Source organism: Myotis yumanensis, unplaced genomic scaffold, assembly GCF_028538775.1.
Source record: "Myotis yumanensis isolate MYYU_CA2020_CCGP unplaced genomic scaffold, mMyoYum1.0.hap1 SCAF_8, whole genome shotgun sequence".
NCBI lineage: Eukaryota > Metazoa > Chordata > Mammalia > Chiroptera > Vespertilionidae > Myotis > Myotis yumanensis.
Genome location: NW_027223759.1, coordinates 88,939,428 through 88,958,644, shown reverse-complemented (window position 1 = coordinate 88,958,644; position 19,217 = coordinate 88,939,428). Strand labels below are relative to the sequence as shown.

At 42.2% G+C, this 19,217-nt stretch overlaps 1 protein-coding gene across 3 annotated transcripts in view; it reads left to right on the top strand.

Annotated features, from left to right (window-relative positions):
• CNTNAP5 (contactin associated protein family member 5) overlaps nt 1-19,217 on the top strand; it is an 857,999-nt gene that overhangs the window by 659,470 nt on the left and 179,312 nt on the right. For all 3 annotated transcript variants that reach the window (XM_070423164.1, XM_070423162.1, XM_070423163.1), the window contains exon 14: nt 19,019-19,175. In XM_070423164.1, the coding sequence (XP_070279265.1) occupies nt 19,019-19,175 (157 nt within the window). The remainder of the gene's footprint in view (nt 1-19,018; nt 19,176-19,217) is intronic.

The window sequence follows — 19,217 nt, the reverse complement described above, 5'->3', positions numbered from 1 at the left end:
TACTTTATTAGATGATTAAAGAATAGAATATATTGAATGCCCTCAATAAACATTCACATCTTCTGAAGATTTATGCTATAAAACATGGTGGGTTAGTTATTGTCTTGACAAATAGTAACAGGAACTTAGAGATGGAACTATTAACAGATTGATCATAATGGTATTTTTATTAATAATTTAACATTTACTCCTTTCTCACATTTAATACATAATTATTGATTTACTTAGTGCCTAACATAATAAAAGTAGAAGCTATTGGGGAATATATATGTGTGAATACCTGTGTGTGTATATTTTTTGTACATATATCTTATATAATAAAGAGGTAATATGCAAATTGACTGTCACACCCTCACACAAGATGGTCACCCCCATGTGGTCACAAGATGGCCTCCCCCATGTCATCACAAGATGGCTACTCCCATGTTGTCACAAGATGGCTGGCAGGGGAGGGCAGTTAGGGGTGACCAGGCAGGCAGGGGAGGGCAGTTGGGGGCTATCGGGCCTGCAGGTGAGCAGTTAGGTGTCAATCAGGCTGGCAGGGGAGTGGTTAGAGTTTGATCAGGCTGGCAGGCAGAGCGGTTAGGGGCAATCAGGAAGGCAGGCAGGTGAGCAGTTAAGAGCCAGCAGTCCTGGATTGTGAGAGGGATGTCCAACTGCTGGTTTAGGCCTGATCTGGCAGTTGGACATCCCCCGAGGGGTCCCATATTGGAGAAGGTGCAGGCTGGGCTGAGGGATAACCCCCATAGTGCATGAATTTCATGCACCGGGCCTCTAGTATAGGATAATCCTATATAATAAAAGGCTAATATGCAAATTGACTTAACGGCAGAATGACTGGTGACTACGACACACACTGACCACCAGGGGGCAGACGCTTAATGCAAGAGCTGCTCCCTGGTGCTGGCCTGGCCTCACAGCTGGTGAGCAGTGGTGGTGGGAGCCTCTCCAATCTCTGCAGCAGCAGGGCTAAGGATGTCCAACTGCTGGCTTAGGCCCTGAGAGGGTGTAGGCCCGGCTAAGGGACCGCCCTGCCCTGAGTGCACGATTTTTGTGCACCAGGCTTCTAGTGAGTAATAAGTATTTACCATACTTTGTGAAGAAGTATTGGAAAATACTGATGGAACACTCATCTCTAACAAAAATCTCAGGAAAAGATGCAGAGCTGGGTCTAGACTTTTTCAGCATTTCTGTGTAAGTAATAGATGTAATATATATGGTGAACAAAGAACTATTCAATATTTCCAATGGCCTGAGCCATGGAAGGATTGTGGGTGGGAGGAATTAAAAAGAGCACTCAGGCAAGAAAAGGCATGGAAGTATGGTGTGTGTCCAAAAACAGCTAAATGGATGGATGTGTGGATAGACAAATAAGAAGGCAAATGGGGAATTAGAATGGGTAGAGAAGCAACTTTATCACCTTCCCATCAAGAAATGAAAAGTGAGCACAGGAGGGCTGTTTGGTACAGGTACTGAGTGGGTGGTGACAACTGTTTTTGATTGCTTGTTGGTTTTTCTTTTACTTTATTTTTTTGAGTCAGAGTAGAAAAACATTAAGAAAATTGGACCTCCCTAATCTTTTCAGTGCATATGACATAGATTTTGTTAAAGATATATACATTTCTAATCACTATGTTGTACTCTTAAAACAAATTTAATATTATATGTCAACTGTAATTGAAAATTATTATTTTTTTAAATAAAATGAACTAAAATGGAATGAGAATGGGGGCTAGGGAAGGATGGATAACTGTGGAGTTGCTTTTCTGGAGGAACTTTTAGGATGATTGGCAGCACACTAACTGGCCCCGGCCAGGTGGCTCAGTTGGTTGGAGCAGTGACTCATATACTGAAAAGGTTGCCTTTCAATTCCCAGTCGGGGCACATACCCAGGTTTCAGGTTTGATCCCTGGTTCAGGGCAAGTATGCAAGGCAACCAATCTCTGTTTCTCTCTCACATTGATGTTTCTCTCTCTCAAAAAAAAAAAAAAAAAAAAAAAAAGAAAGAAAGATAAAACAAAGAAGAACATATTCTCAGTGAGGATGATAAAACACACACACACTAACTGGATTTACATCACACAAAGACAAGAGAGAAGAAATTAGTTAAGGTATATTCCAGTTAGTTTCTTCTCTGTTACAATTTAAACTTAATTTTCATTATGTATTTTATTCATCTGCTCCTATCATTATATCTTTTTTCAACTGGAACTAATATAACCGAATGCATGTTGTTTTGATAATGGAATGAAAGCTAAAACTAAGTAGCTTATTAGTACTTGGCAATCTGTGTCATTAAATAAGAGTTCTTCAAAAATATAAAAGAAGATATTTGGATATTTTGAGTAAGGTTCAAACCTTGTAACCAGTGATTCCAAAATTTTAGTGTGTAACATTTCAGCATCATGGGTTTAAAATGTGTAATAAAAATGGAGAACCATGGGCTCCACTTCCTGATTGTCTGGGAAAAACTCTGTGAACGCCTGTTTTCATGAGTACACAAGATTATTTTGATTGAAGTCAGATAGAAATTACACTTTGAGAAGCACTGGTATAAGGTTCTAGAGAAATTTCAATTGCTTTCTGGTCACATGTTTAACCTGTCACTCCCTTAGGTGGATGTTGAACAAAGTTAGAGGAGTTCAGGCACATTTGCCTTTTTTACAAACAATAGTAATATCAGAACATTTATTTTTGCAGATATTTGTTTGTTTGATCATTGGTTAAATTAAAAAATATATATAATTGGGGAGACAATAGAATTTGGAATATCCCAAAGAGAGTTGGAGATGCATACTCAGTAAATCCCTGCAGTTTACTAATAAAATAATTATTTAAAGTATACATTTACAATTTTGACTTAAGACAAGTTGCTCTGAAGACATATGGTACCCTTTTATTTTTATCTATCGTAGGATTAGGTTTTATAGGTTTCATATATGTAATAAAATTATTATTGGGGTTGGAGCTAAGAGATCTAAATTAAAGTCTTCCTACCTGTGTGATCTTAGGAATCTTACTAATCCTTTATTAGCTTTAATTTATCCATAAAATTAGAACAAAAATCTTCAGAGTTGCTGGAATGATAGAATGCAATGCATTATGTGAAACTTGTTTTGAATGAAAAGAGTACAGATATCCAATTTTACTTCACTGGTTGGAAAACAGAAACAGAGGTGGATGTATTCAAAATAAGAATAGCTTCAGAGTTTCCCCCTTGAACTATATTCTTCACTACATGTGAGCCATCCTTCCTCTTTAATTTCTACATGCTGCTTAAAATTCTACTTCAAATTTATTTCATTCTAACTTGTATTAAAGGTCACGTTTAACCCTTTTTTTTTCTCATCTGCCACATTATGAACGTCCCAATGGCAGGGCCCATACCTGTTTTGTATTTTTATACTCAAATGAGACTATCATCTTGTCCATTGTAAGTGTTTTATGTCATTTTGTTAAATGCACGAATGAACTGGTGTGTGAATACATATCTGTATGGTGATCTCTTTATGCCACAGTTATAGTAGCACACACAGATATGTCCTTCTCTGGGATACTCACTAAAATGACAAAATAAATAATGTTTCTAATTATGGCACAAAATGCTAAAGATGAATATACCTATATAGAGATTAATGGCATTACAATCATATTTATTTCTGTAACAAGTTCTTTTCTTTAATGTCATCTGTGGGAAATGCTTCTGTGCAAATCTCTTTTTCTTTATTTCTTTCTTCCTTTCTTCCTTTCTTTCTTTCTTCCTTTCTTTCTTTCTTTCTTTCTCTTTCTTTTTGGCATTTAGTCATTTGCTTATTTAGCAAATATCTATTTACTTCCTAGAACAAACCAGGAACATTCTAAATACTGAGTGCATAGTCATGAACAAGACTTAAAAAGCCCTTGCTTTCATTCTAATGAGGGATAATATATACGGAACATGTTATACCAAAAAAATGCACGGTTTCAGGTAATAGTAAATATTGCTAAGAAAATAATGGAGTGACTTCAGATCCCTTTAAATAGGGTCAGTGGGGGAGAGGTGAGATGGAATTTCAGGACCCAATGATATAAACAGTCAGCCTCTGTGAAAGCCCATGGGAATATGGATTTGGGCAGAAAGTGGCACACACAGAAGAGCATGTGTGAGTGGCTGTGGGAGGTCAGTGCTGTGGAGTGGGCAGGAGCAGGGCAGATATGAGGCAGAGAGGAGTCTTAGGGGCCATGTGGAGCATTTGGATTGTGTTGCTGTGGGTAATACTCGAGGATTTCCATCAGAGAGCTAAAATATCTGATCCAGACTTTATAAGTCCCCAACGGCTGCTGTCAGAATTCAGAATAACTTTTTGGGCATGGAAAATAGTGGAGGCAAACATTTTACCTTCGAGTCGGTTGCAATCGCCTACAAGAGATCATTGTGGCTTTGGCCAAGTCCTGTTGAGGTACCTTTGACCAGTAATTTATCCTCTACCCAACGCCTTTGTATCCTTATCTGTAAAGGGGGTGAAAGTATTTTCCTTAGGCAGAAACTGAGTGAACTATGATATAAAAAGTGCTTAAAACTGCCTGGGGTATTTTAGATGCTCAGTAAATGCTGGACTTTTTAAAATTAGGGTTATCAGTGAAAACAGACACATTAGCTTTAGTACCCAGATGCATTGCAATTCTCTATTTCTAAGACTGTGTGTATACATTGGGTATTTTCTAACTGTTACTTTTCATTGTTTTCCACTATATTAATCAGTATAGATATGGTAATAGCTATGTTCCCACCCCAAGTGTCAGTGTCTTTAACACATTGGTTTCCTTCCTCCATTACAATTTTCCCCCATTACAATTTGATGTGGATAGGGGAATCTCCCTCTGTTCTTATTGCTCCAGTGCTGGAAACCACTGCCTTCAAGTTTGCCATATCAGAGGAATTTTGTGGCAAACTAAAAATATCATGCCAATGCTGCAGTGTTCAAGTATTATCATCAGTTTCCACAAATGTATAGCAACTGATCATTTTTCCTAACTGGTTATTTTCACCTGCAAGACTCACATTACCTCCATATGCTTTTAGCTCATTAAAAGGTAAAAAAGTCTGTGAGTTTCTGTGCAGGTGGGTTTGGAGGATACAAGCCATGCAGTGGTAGCCTAGAGGTTCAGATCCTTGGGCCTACATTTGCCCTCAGTTATCCTATGACTTTGAACAAGTCATTTAACATTCTAGGATTTTTATTACAGCTCTTCAAATAAAATATACTACCAAAATACGAAATGTTATCATATTCTCCCATGAAAACTTAAACAATGCAAATAAAATCATTTAAGTTAATCATTTTGTCTTTCTCTTTGCCTAACCACGAAGGGTCCATATGGTACATTCTGGAGAGGTTTGTCTAGTTTAGCTTTAAATGACCCATCAAAGTGACTTTTATCATTTGGTTGGAGAGGCGTACCATTAATCTTTTCTGCCCTCCCCCCTTTATGGGCTCACTTCAATTAAACAAGCAGGGAGAAGAGAATACTATAAAAACATTATAAAATGTTAATTTCTAATGTCATTGATGAGCTCTTAATCACACTATGATACTTATGTTTTTATTTAATGATCCTGACCAGACGCAATGAGACCAAGATTACTATGATGAACATCTACCTTTATTTCTGATATGGATGAGGTTGTTTTTCTTTCTGACTAGACATTTCCTTAGAAAGATATTCTATTTAGGTAGAAAGAGTGTACAAAATGCTTTCTTTCGCAGCCAGAGTCTTCTTTACTAAACCAGTGTCTGATGGTTTGTACTTTGATCCTGCAGTGAGACAGATTGCAGCAATTACCTATAATCCTTTGGCCTTATAACCTTTATGATGTCTTTCTCTGCTGTTGTGTTTAGGCCCCCAATGCTTAACTTCAGTCAATGAAGTGGGATATCTTTAGTCTGTGGAGAAATCTCATTCTTTCAAGCAGTTGCTTGCTAATACTGCTGTATTGCCACCAGAATGCTATACAACCAGTTGCAAGGGCTCCATGGCACACAGCATTCAGAGCGTACATGGCTGACCAGTAGGGAAGTGCTTCATGGGACATGCTGAAGCCCAAGCAAGAGAAACTGAGGCTATCTGGGACATGTTCCCCTGGTCTTGTCAGAGAAGTTCCCTGGGAGCAAGTGGAAATACGCATGCCCCTTACTGTCTAAACTTTGAGCTTACATCCTATCATTTTCATCCTCATTCTAAGAGGCAAAGCAAGTAGCAAGATCACATCTAACATCAATGGGGCAGGGATCTTTGCTACTGCCATTAACCACTATCCTAAATAATAAAAGGCTAATATGCAAATTGTCCCGTTGGCCGGGAGTTCCACTGGGAGTTCAACCAGGATGTGAGATCAGCTGGCCAACTGCCTATGGCCCCTCCCCCCTATCACCCTGATTGGCCCCCATTGGGATGGGATGGCCGGACCCCACCCATGCACGAATTCGTGCACTGGGCCTCTAGTAATATATAATTATGGATCAATGTAGACATTTTGAAGTGGCAAAAAAACTTTTTGTTGGCATATTGAGTTGACCAGAATCCAAGGCTATGATCACACAATTTCTAAACTTCGAAATAAAATAAAGAAACTTCAGTATAGTGGCATCATCTCTACCTAATTTACAGAACTTTCCAGCTCCAGTCTGGTTTTGTTTGGAATTATGCATGTGCTGTTTGTAGCAATGGGAAGAGGCTGTAGCTATGAGTTATCTCTGGGAAGCCATTGCACTTCCTGTTTCCCAGATTATCAGTCTTTGAATATTGCAAGATTATAGAGGGATCTCTAATTTGAATTGTTTCACATCTGGTAGAGATTAAGCCATAAAATTGTACAGCTACCCTGCTTCATGATGTCTCCTAATTTTCTTACATTAGGAAAATTATAGCTTAATTAAGCATAGACAGTTTGGGCTTAGTGTTAGGTGTTCTATAAGACACTGTGGTTTTTCTCTCCATGAACTGTCTCCCTATATCTATCATGTGAATGTCACACTGGAGGAGAACTTAGGGTCAACATGGTGTGCTTGTATACTCATTAGCAAAGCTCCCAGATTTGACCACTGTAATGTTTATATTCTTTTCTAAAACTCTTCATATAGGAGTTAATATGGACTCAAATCTCTGAGATCAAAAGTGAGGAAGAGTATATTGCTATTTCTCCTTCACACACCTCTCTCTCTCTCTCTCTCTCTCTCTCTCTCTCTGTACACACACACACACACATACACACACACACACACACACACACACACACACACACTTCCTCTCCAAACTCAAAATCCCTTTATAAGATACTCTAGAATATGCAGTTTGTTTTAGCTTTCTTTATCTCAGTTTTGAGAACTCTTTTTCTCGTTTATGTTGCATTATCTTCTTGAGGATCATTAGAATAGTCATGGGCTGGCAAGCTAAGTGGAGGGCAAACACACCCAGATGTTTCTGTGCAGAGCCCAGGGCTGGAGAAAGGCACATAGCCTTTGGATTCTTCTCTGCACTGGTTAGGAAGGAGAGAGCCTGGTTATGTTGAAATGACCCTTGGAGTTCTCTGGTAACAGTCATTATGCACAAACATAAAGATACACACCCTGTGTAGTCTGCTATTCCAAGTGTGTTAAATTATGATTCTGCACAATTTTCTATTTTAATTTGTTTTTCCACAAAATTAATTGGTTTAGCCACTTTAAAACTTGGGGAACAATTCAGGTCCTAGTAGATGGGCATAAAAATTATGAGCAAAATCTCAGAAAAGCAATAAACATTTAAAATGAATTCCAGTTACAGGGCATATGCTTTGCCTCTCAATTTGCAAGTTGTCTGCAATAAAACCAAACATGCTGTGGTTATCTCCTTGGATCCTGGAGTGAGGCGTTCTCTGGGGTTCTAGTGAACAATGCTGACATTAAATTCTGCTGTGATATTATTGTTGTGTGTAGATATATAATAGGCTAAATATGTTTATTTATTGTATTATTTTTACTTTAGAGAATATTAGAAATTATCTACCACTTGAAATTTTCTTAGTTACCTCTTGTCCTTTAAATCCACCTAAAATGTATTTTGGGGAAAGGCTGTAAGTTTTTCCACCATGAATTACATTCCCACATGTCAGAGCACAGCAGCATAACATAGGGGTTAAACCCAGAGACTCGTGGGCAAGAACATGTGGGTTCAAGTCTTGAATCTGGACTTTCTGGTTGTGCAGCCTTGAGAAGCTACTGGATTCTTCTCTGCCTTGGTCTCTACCTGTAAAGTAAAGGATATACTAACTACCTTGTAGGATGGTTGTGATTATTAAATGGGCTAATATATGCAGACTGCTATACAACACTGCTTATGATGTGCACACCCTCAGTGATATTTCATACTGCACTTTGCATAATTTTCGGTATTTGCAAAGGGTAAGCTATCACCTTCCCATTGTCACATATTGCCATACACAGAGGTCATTGACTCTAAGCTATATACTTTTTAAGGTATATTTTTATTTATTTACTGTACTAGAGGCCCAGTGCACAAAATTCGTGCACAGGGGTGGTCCTCTCAGCCCAGCCTGCACCCTCTCCAATCCAGGACCCCTCAGGGGATGTCCAACTGCCTGTTTAGGCCCGATCCTGGGGATTGAGCCTAAAATGGCAGTCAGACATCCTTCTCACAATCTGGGACAGCTGACTCCTAACTGCTCACCTGCCTGCCTGCCTGATCACCCCTTCTGGCCCCCCTGCCAGCCTGATCACCCTTAACTGCCTCTGTCTGCCGGCCTGGTCTCCCCTAACTGCTCCCCCTGCCAACCTGGTTGCCCCCAAATGCCCACCCCCCACCTGCTTGGTCGCCCCTAACTGCCCCCCTGCCAGCATGGTCACCCCTAACTGACCCCCTGCCAGCCTGGTCACCCCTTACTGGCCCCCTGCAGGCCTGGTTGCCCCTTACTGACCTCCTGCCAGCCAGATTGCCCTCAACTGCCCCTCTGCCAGCCTGGTCACCCCTCACTATCCCCCTCTGCCAGCCTGGTTGCCTCCAACTGCCCCCCTCTGCTGGCCTGGTCGCCCCTCACTACACCCCTCTGCCATCCTGGTCACCCCTCACTGCCCCCCTCTGCCAGCCTGGTCACCCCTCACTGCCCTCCCTGCAGGCCTGGTCACCCCACACAGCCTGCTGTCCCGTCATTTGGTCATCCCTCACTAACCCCCCTGTCAGCCTTGTTGCCCCACTCAGCCTGTTTGGTCATCCGTCCGGTTTGTTGCGATGGCCCCTGGCTCTTTATATATATAGATGTGTAACCTGAATTTTCCCAAACCTTGTTTGTATACATGAGGTCACAGAACAATAATACCAAATGCATAGAATTAATGCAAACTAATGCAATTTCTTAGTGGTCTTTCCAGCATCCTGCCTACTGAGGGTCTTACCACCTCTCTGAGCCTCAGTGTCTACTGCAGAGCTCCTGGTGGAGTCTTCCTGGGGCACCAGTCCTCCCACATTCTTGCCCTGCTTCTCTTGTGGTGGGCATCACTGCTGGGCTGAGCATGGAAACGCTTCTTCCCTGCCAGGGGCTGGCCTCTAAAACCCCAGAGCCCCAGGGCCCAGTAGCACAAAGCAGTGTGCAGATGTTTTCTTCACTGTTGATCAACCCCAGGTGTAGGCAGCCCTGGATGCAAAAATGCTTCCCCATTCTGCTCTGCGTGAGGTCACCTAGCTCTCAACACAAAAATGTTGTCTCTCCCACCCCCAGCACAAACACACACACACACACACACACACACACACACACACACATACACACACCACACAGGCATGCACACACACTCCTCTGTTTATCAGAAACCTCACATGAAGTAGATATTTGAATTAATCATTCCATTTTGTCCAGAAAGTTGATATTTTAGAAGTTGAAAGACCTGATCCCAGCAAGTGATCTCACGTTCTGTTTAGTTCCACAGCAGCCACTTATCTTAGTCACACCTGCCCATGACCTCTGAGTAGCCTTTCTGTGCTAGTGAAAATGCTCATTGTGAGTCTAACCTCTGACGTGAAATCAAAATTCAAATCCCCAATCTCCCTCCAACTGGGATGCAGGTGTGATTTGTTTCACCCCTTTGACCACCCATGTCGGGCTCTGACTGGGAGGTGAGCACTGGGCAGCAGCCTCTGCAGGGAGCTTCCATTCTGCCTGTGCTTGTGCCCAGAAACATCTTTCTGTGGGGTGAGCGACTCCTGGCCTGAGAAAGAAGTAGCTATGGTGAAGGCATCTTACCAGCTTCCGCTGAGCAGGTCTCCTGACCTGTGATGTCCTAGACAGTAAGCCAGGCAAGGTTTCCTCATTAGGCCAGTTTGGCAACAAGGTTTTCCCCTTAACTTAATGCCCATTTCTTCAATTGCCATGGTCTGTAGCAACCAGATTTGTTCCTAATAAATACCTTTATCTGTAAACTATTAGAGTGAAATCTTAGTTTGTAACCAAGAACCTGATTAATATAAGTTTAATTTTGCCTGTTTTTTTCCCCTACACTTTTTTGTTCTGTTAAAACTTACTATTAGCACTTCCTCAAATTTAAAAAAAAAAAAGCTATTTAAAAACTTGTAGGTAAAGTAGTGTCAGCATCATGACAGAGTGGGAAGACCTTTTGTACCTCCCTTTTAATTTGAAACAATCTAGAAAACTATAATTCAACAAAGGATCCTGTGCTTAACACATAAACACATCTGAGACATCGAAGCATCATTACATCTAAAGGTGAGAGCATAGGAATGAGCATGGAAGGAGGGACAAGGGGAAGAACAGAGATGGTGGCTGCCTACACAACTAAGAGCATGCATGGTCCCAGCTGACACAGTAGCAATGTAGTAGCCTTGCTGCAACTCTCACACTGTGGCCTGGAAAGGGCAGAAACAATGGACCTGCCTGAAAAAGTAGCTCCCATTACATCAAAATCCAGTGGTAGGCATAGAGATGACTCATGGTGGCCATTTCTTATAGAGAAACAAAGCTGTTTTAGTGGCCATTCCTGGAAGAGTGGTAACGATACATGAGGCAGTCATTATTTGCAGAGAATCAATGCTGCCTGTGGTGGCCATTACTGGAAGAAAGGCAAAGCTATGGTCTCACAATGGCTATTACTGACACATTGGCAAAGCTGAAAAATTGTGATCCCACCTCCAGATGCTCACCCTATTGCATTGGAATCTGGTAGAGGTGGGACTTCACTGAGGCAGCTAACATGCCTCTGTTAGCACAAAGTGGCTGGTGGCTGCTGGTAAAAGGAGGTAACCTCTGGAGCTTGCACAGGTCACCAAGGAGTGGTGCCCTGAGACTGAGGTCAACTGGATATAGTGATGATGCCCACTACCCTATGGGCTATTTTCCATAACCTAAGGCTCGACCAGACAAGAAGTCAGTGCTGGGTTGCTGTGCTGACCCACCACTGACTGGGGCTGATGCAGGAGCCACGACCCAGCACTGACTTCCTAGGGGGCTGCAGATCAGGCCCAGAGAAAGGCCTGCAGAGAGAGGGGCAGGGTCTTATCCGTAGCCTCTGTGGCATCCATTGATCAGAACTTGCCTCTCTTTCTCTATTGTCCAGGCCAACAGCCGCACCTCCATTTCTCTCCAGGCCTTCACCAGGGCTGCTGATCAACCACACCTTTCTGATTAGGCCTGGTTGATAGACCCAGAGATGCTGACTGGCATAAAAACTAACCAATCAGAACCAAATCTGGGTGAATGTAAGGAGCCAATGGCTGCCTAGGAGGTGGAGCTTTTGACACTGACTGGCATAGAAACTGACCAATCAGAACAAAATTGGCCAGCAGAGGAGGGCAGTTGGGGGTGAGATCAGGCCAGCAGGGGAGGGTAGTTAGGGGTGATCAGGCAGACAGAGGCAGTTATGGGCGATCAGGCCAGCAGTTGGGGGCAACCAGGCTGGAAGAGGAGGGAAGTTGGGGGCGAGATCAGGCCAGCAGAGGCAGTTAGGGGTGATTGAGCAGGCAGGCAGGTGAGTGGTTAGAAGCCAGTGGTCCCAGATTGTGAGACGGCTGTCCTGATTGGAGTGGGTGCAGGCTGGGCTGAGGGAACACCCCCTCTGTGCAAGAATTTCATGCACTGGGCCTCTAGTCTATATATAAAAAGCCAGCGACATGAACACTGTAATGACCAGAATGACCGGTCTCTATGATGCCCACTGTGGCCAGCAAACCAGCCCAATCATGGGTGGGGCTGGTGGCTCACCTCCCACAGCCTCTCCCCCAGGCTGGCCCTACTCCCAATTGCCACCCTACTCCAATTAGGGGCAGGGCCAGCCTGCCAACAACCTGTAACCCCTCCCCCGAGTCAGCTCTACCCCTGATCAGCCCCTCTACTCCAATCAAAGGCAGGGCTGGGTGGCAACTGCCCGTGGCCCCTCACCCTGGCTGCTGGCCCCCAATTGGCCTCCCCCTACCCCATTTGGGAGTTGGGCCAGCTGACCTGCCACCCACAGCCCCTCCCTATGGCCACCCCACCCCCAATCAGCCTCCACCACCCAGATTGGCCTGCAGCCCCAACCCCCAGCCAGCTCCACCCCCAATTGGCCCCCCAACCCAATTGGGGGTGGGGCCCGCTGGCCAATAGCCCTCAGGCCCTCCCCCCTGGACAGTCCCACCCTGATTGGGCCCTGATCGGGGCAGGTCAGCCAGCCAACCTCCCACCATCTCCTCCTTCTCACAGGCCTGACCCCGACCTACCCTGATCGGGGCCAGGCCGGCTGGACCCTACCCATGTATGAATTCATGCACTGGGCCTCTAGTGTAAAATATAAAACAAAAAGTAACAAGAAAATGAAAAAACAAACAAGATACCAGACTCATAGGTACAAACAACAGAATGGTGGTTACCAGACAGGAAAGAGGGAGGGGGCAGGTTGAAGTGAATAGAGGGAGTCAAACACATGGTAATAGGAAGAAACCAGACTGTCAGTGGGGAGAGTGCAATAGAGTGCACGAATGTCAAAATATAAGCGTGTACACCTGGAAGTTATAGTTATCAACCAATGTCACTGCTACAAATTTAATCTTTAAAAAACTGGTGGTAGATTTTCAGGAATTTCCCTGATTTGCTCTTTGGCCTTTACATTGACCTATGAGCTCTTTCTTCAGATAGCCAGCCAGTTGGGCCTTGCTCCCTGCCTTCAGGTTTTGCTGACTCATTTTTTTCATTGAATTCGACCCTTACCATTCTAAAATTATAGCAAACCCTTCTGTACAACACACGTTAATTGTCCTGATGTATTGTTTTCATACTCATCTCTTTCTTTTTTTTTTTTAATATATTTTATTGATTTTTTTTTTTACAGAGAGGAAGGGAGAGAGATAGAGAGTTAGAAACATCGATGAGAGAGAGACATCGATCAGCTGCCTCCTGCACATCTCCTACTGGGGAGATGCCCGCAACCCAGGCACATGCCCTTGACCGGAATCGAACCCGGGACCCCTCAGTCCACAGGCCGACACTCTATCCACTGAGCCAAACCGGTTTTGGCTCATCTCTTTCTTAATACTAAATTATTTAAGTACTAGAGGCCCGGTGCACAAAATTCATGCATGGGTGGGGGGTCCCCTCAGCCCAGCCTGCACCCTCTCCAATCTGGGACCCCTTGGAAGATATCCGACTGCCAGTTGAAGCCTGATCCTGGGAATTAGGCCTAAATCTGCAGTCAGACATCCCTCTCACAATCCTGGACTGCTGGCTCCTAATCGCTCACCTGCCTGCCTGCCTGATCGCTCCTAACTGCCTCCCCTGCCAGCCTGGTCATTTCCAACTGCCCCCCTGCTGGCCTGGTTGTCCCCAACTGCCCCTGCCCCCCTGCCAGCCTGGTCACCCCACACAGCCTGCTGCTCAGTTGTTTGGTCATCTTTCACTAACCTCCCTGCCAGCCTGGTTGTAGGCAGCCATCTTGTGAGGGTGTGAGGATTAATTTGCATATTACCTCTTTATTATATAGGATTATTGTCTACTGTTTATAATTACAATGTACTCTTTTGAGGGCATGTTTTATTTGTGTATTTGTATTGGTTTGTTTAAATGATTTAGCCCAAGTACCTAGAATATTTCCTGGAATATTATAGATCTTCAGTAAATATTGTTGTAGGAATATTTATAATATGTATATTAAATTATTTATGTATATATGTAATTGTCAGGAGAAAATAAATTTGATTTCTACAATGCACCCAAATTTGTTAGGTATATATTATCCTCCTGCCTACATCTGTTGAGTCATGAATTAAGGCACACGTGTCCCACTTTAAGTCTTCAGTTTCTGTGTTTGTTATGCTCTATCTAGTACTCCACAGGAAACAAAACACAAAGACAGGACATCTGAGGAGAAAATTTAGCAATCTCCCTCCTGCTCTCATATCTGGCGAATCCATGCCATTAGTAATGATGTTAATATGATTACAACCTTGGTTTAGCATTTATTCAAAATAGTAGAAGATGACATTGAATGTTACTGTGTGATTTGGGTTTTGGATTATGGAGGAGTCCTGAGCAATGCTGGAAGGAGGGAGAGGTGGAGAAATTCCTTCCATTTCTTGGACCCACAGCCAACATGGGAAAACATATTCATATACACAATGCTTTAGCCTTGTGTTGCCTGGATTAACATGCTGAGAAGAGCTACCTAAGCTTGCCTCAGTCCTAAAAGAGCTTTATGCTCTAAATAAACCATTAGCCCTCTAAGGCATCTTGAGGGTGGCCTATCTGAGCTAAGACTTAAAAAGAAAGGGATCCATTTGAAAGTGTTCCATGGTTTATGGCTGTTTGAAACTAAGAAACATAGATTCAACATTTAGAATAATACTTTAAAAAAGACACTGGTTAACAGATATCTCTAACTGTAATTCTAGCTTTAAAGAAAATAGAAGGGTTTGAAACATTTTAGGCTGAAAGAAAAGTGAAATTTTGTCAGGAATATAGTCCTTCAGGCTATCTGCCCTGATTACACACCCTTGGGATACTTCTGCTTTTCATAGTACCTTCCTTATCTTGTTCTCATGCCCTACTGACTCTTGGAAGCCCCAGGTTGTCATTGCACTTCCTACTAGCCTCAGTGATTTCCATGGGAATAGCAGAGAAAGTTGTTGCTACTTGCATACATAACAAACTTGACCAATATATGTTTGTAAATCAGCAATTGCACAAAAATTAAATCTTGCATAGACAAAATGTCAATGCAGTAGCATTCTCAGACAATATCATTATTCTACTTTAAAGTGGTAAATCATTATTAATTGACCCTAATATTTTTTCATGTTTAAAAATAAACATATATTAAGTGCCTGTTTTATGCTCAATGGGAACAAAATAAGCAATTTCTAAAGGGAACCAAACTAACCCCATTCAGCCTAAAATTCTATATATTAAGTGCCTCCACCTCTACCTAAACTTGTGGATTTGATACATCATCATTTTGTGAATAATAATTTTAATTACAGAAGTATTTGAAATCATAAAAAAACACCAAAATATTTTGATAGACCAAATTATGCAAAGAAAGGAGTTGACAAGGATGAGAATCAAATATATGTTTCTTTTTTTCTTTTGGAGCATAATTTTTTTTATATCTCATTTTTTAAATTAATCTTTACTGTTGAAAGTATTACAGATGTCTCCTTTGTTTGTTTTTGTTGTTACTTGTATGTTTTTCCAATTGACCTGTCCTTCCTGCACCTGCCTTTCCCATACTATTATCTGGGTCCATGAATGGAATATATATATGTGTATATATATATATATATATATATATATATATATGCCAAACGAGCATTATGACTGGTAGACCGAACGACCAATCATATGAAGATGCACTGACCACCAGGGGGCAGATGCTCAATGCAGGAGCTGCCCCCTCATGGTCAGTGCACTCCCATAGCCAACCTCCTGCAGCCAGCCAACCTCTATTAGTCCATCTCACCAGCTGGCTGGTCCCGATCGCTGGCCAGACCAGGGACCCCACCCATGCATGTATTCGTGCACCAGGTCTCTAGTATGCATATAAGACCCTCGGTTAATCTCTCCCCCACTTCCTCATCCCACCTTCCCCCTGAAATTCATCAGTCTGTAACACAGTTTTATGTGCCTGGATCTATTGTATCAGTTTATTTTGTTCATTAGATTTTACATATGAGTGAGATCATGTGATACTTATTTTTCTCTGACAGACTTATTTCACTTAACATAACACACACTGTTGCAAATGGTAAGAGATCCTTATTTTTTATAGCTGCATAGTATTCCATTGTGCAAATGTACCACAGCTTTCTTATCCACTCATCTACTGATGGGCACTTGGGCTGTTTCCGGATCTCAGCTGTTGTAAATTGTGCTGCTATGAACATAGGGGTGCATATATCCTTTCTGATTGGTGTTTCTCATTTCTTAGGATCTATTCCTAGAAGTGGAATCACTGGGTCAAATGGCAGTTCCATGTTTAATTATTTGAGGAAACTCCACACTGTTTTCTATAATGGGAATGCAGACTATGGCCAGCAGCTTATTAGGGTTCCCTTGTGTCCTCATTCTCACCAGCACTTGTCATTTGTTAATTTGTTGATGACAGCCATTCTGACAGGTGTGAGGTGATACCTGATTGTTGTTTAAATTTGAATCTCTCTGATAATCAGTGACTTTGAGCATTTTTTCATATGTCTCCTGGCCATCTATGTGTCCAATTTGGAGAAGTGTCTATTTCGGTCCTTTGCCCTTTTATTCATTGGATTTTTTGTCTTCATTTTGTTAAGTTGTTTGAGTTCCCTATATATCTGTCCAATTTTCCCAACACCATTTATGGAAGAGAATGTCTTTACTCCATTTTGCGCTATTGCCTTCTTTGTCAAATATTAATTGGGTGTAGTGGCTTGGGTTGATTTCTGGGGTCTCTGCTCTGTTCCATTGATCTATATGTCTGTTCTTGTGCCAGTACAAGACTCTTTTGATTATAGTAAATTTTTAGTATAATTTAATATCTTGTATTGTGATTCCTACAACTATGTACTTCTTTCTCAAGATTGCTGCGGATATCCAGGTTCTTTTGGGGTTCCATATAAATTTTTGGAGTGTTTATACTATATCTGGAAATATGCCATTTGTATTTTAATAAAGATTGCATTGAATATATAAGTTGCGTTGGGTAGTATGGCCATTTTAATGATGTTGATTCTACCAATCCATGAACACAGTATTTTCTTCCACTTGTTTATATCTTCCTCTATCTCATTCTTCAACATCCTGTAGTTTTCTGAGTTCAGGTCTCTTACCTCCTTGGTTAAGTTTATTCCTAAGTATCTTAATTTTTTTTGTTGCAATGGTAAATTGAATTTATTATTTTTTTTCTGAGAGTTTATTATTGGTGTGTAAAAATGCCATCAATTTCTGGGTGTTAGTTTGTATCCTGCTACTAGATTCATTAAATCTAGTAGTTTTTTGTTGGAGTCTTTGGGCTTTTCTATGTACAATATCATGTCATCTCTGAACAATGACAGTTTTACTTGTTCTTTTCCAATTTAGATGGCTTATATTTATTTTTGTTGTCTGATTGATGATTCTAGTACTTCCCTTACTATCCAATATAATAAAAGGCTAATATGCTAAGTGTCCCATCAGCCAGTCGGCTGTTAACCAATCAAAGCTTGATATGCTAATGATATGCTAAGGCCGCTCAACTTCTCACTATGAAGTGCAGTGACCACCAGGGGCAGATGCTCTGACAGTAGGTTAGCTTGCTGCTGGGATCTGGCCAATCAGGACTGAGCAAGTCCCGTGGACACACCCTGGAGCCCTTCCATGGTATCACCTAGAATGGAATTTTTCTTTTCCTGCCCTATGGCTATTGAGAATAGTTAGCTCCTCTCAGAAAAAATGGTTGTTTTGATTTGGGCACATACAAATAACCAAATGCAGGACTTCTGGCTGTTGCTGTTCCATGTCTCCCTGCAGTGCTTCCCACCCCAGTCTCTCTTTAGGCACCTCAAGTCTGTGTCTCCCTCCCTGCACCAAAGCCTCAGGTGAGTAGCTGCAAATGAAAACTCCTGTGCTCTAGGTTTGGAGAGAAAAAAGAAAAAAAAAAACACACACCAAACCGCAGCTTTTTCTCTGACCTGCTCTGGTCTGCCATTTCCAGATTCCGCTGCCACCAGCAGCCCTGCCACTTTTCATGCTTTAATGGACTATAAGTCTGGGCTCCAATGCTCTGGGCTGTGGAGCCCAGCCTGGGTTCCCTGCCTCTATCTTCTGAGGGACAGACCCTCCCATAGCTCAACACTCCCACTTCTCTATCAGCCTGAGATCTGCCACCTCTGGGAACTGGTTCAGCTCCACTAGTGACCTCACCGTTCCTACTATAAACATCTAAACAATCTGCAGATGTTTTCTGTATTGCTTATATGTACAAATGTATATAGATATAGATATCTATCCTACATATATTGAGGACTATATATATATATATATATATATAGAGAGAGAGAGAGAGAGAGAGAGAGAGAGAAAGAAGAAAGAAAGAAAGAAAGAAAGGAAGAAAGAAAAAGAAAGGAAGAGATACAAGCAAAATAAGAAAGAAAAAGAGAAGGAAAGAAAGAGGAAGGAGGGAAGGAAGGAAGGAAGGAAGGAAGGAAGGAAGGAAGGAAGGAAGGAAGGAAGGAAAGGAGAGGAGAGGAGAGGAGAGGAGAGGAGAGGAGAGGAGAGGAGAGGAGAGGAGAGAAGAGAAGAGAAGAGAAGAGAAGAGAAGAGAAGAGAAGAGAAGAGAAGAGGAGAGGAGAGGAGAGGAGAGGAGAGGAGAGGAGAAGAGAAGAGAAGAGAAGAGAAGAGAAGAGAAGAGAAGAGAAGAGAAGAGAAGAGAAGAGAAGAGAAGAGAAGAGAAAGAAGAAGGATATGCATATTCTTCATGACATTTTTATCTCTGTTTGTGACTCCTGATGTGTTATTTCTGGCTTGCTCACCCGAGTTTTGAAATACTTTGTCTTTCAGATGGAGTTCCCTTTACCTGGTGGATGGGCCGATCAAAGGAAAGGCACCCTTACTGGGGAGGCGCTCCTCCCGGGGTTCAGCAATGTGAATGTGGCCTGGATGAGATTTGCCTGGACATTCGGTACTTTTGCAACTGTGATGCTGACAAGGATGAATGGTAATGGGATCATGACCTTTCTGCAGGTGTGGGGGAAGTACA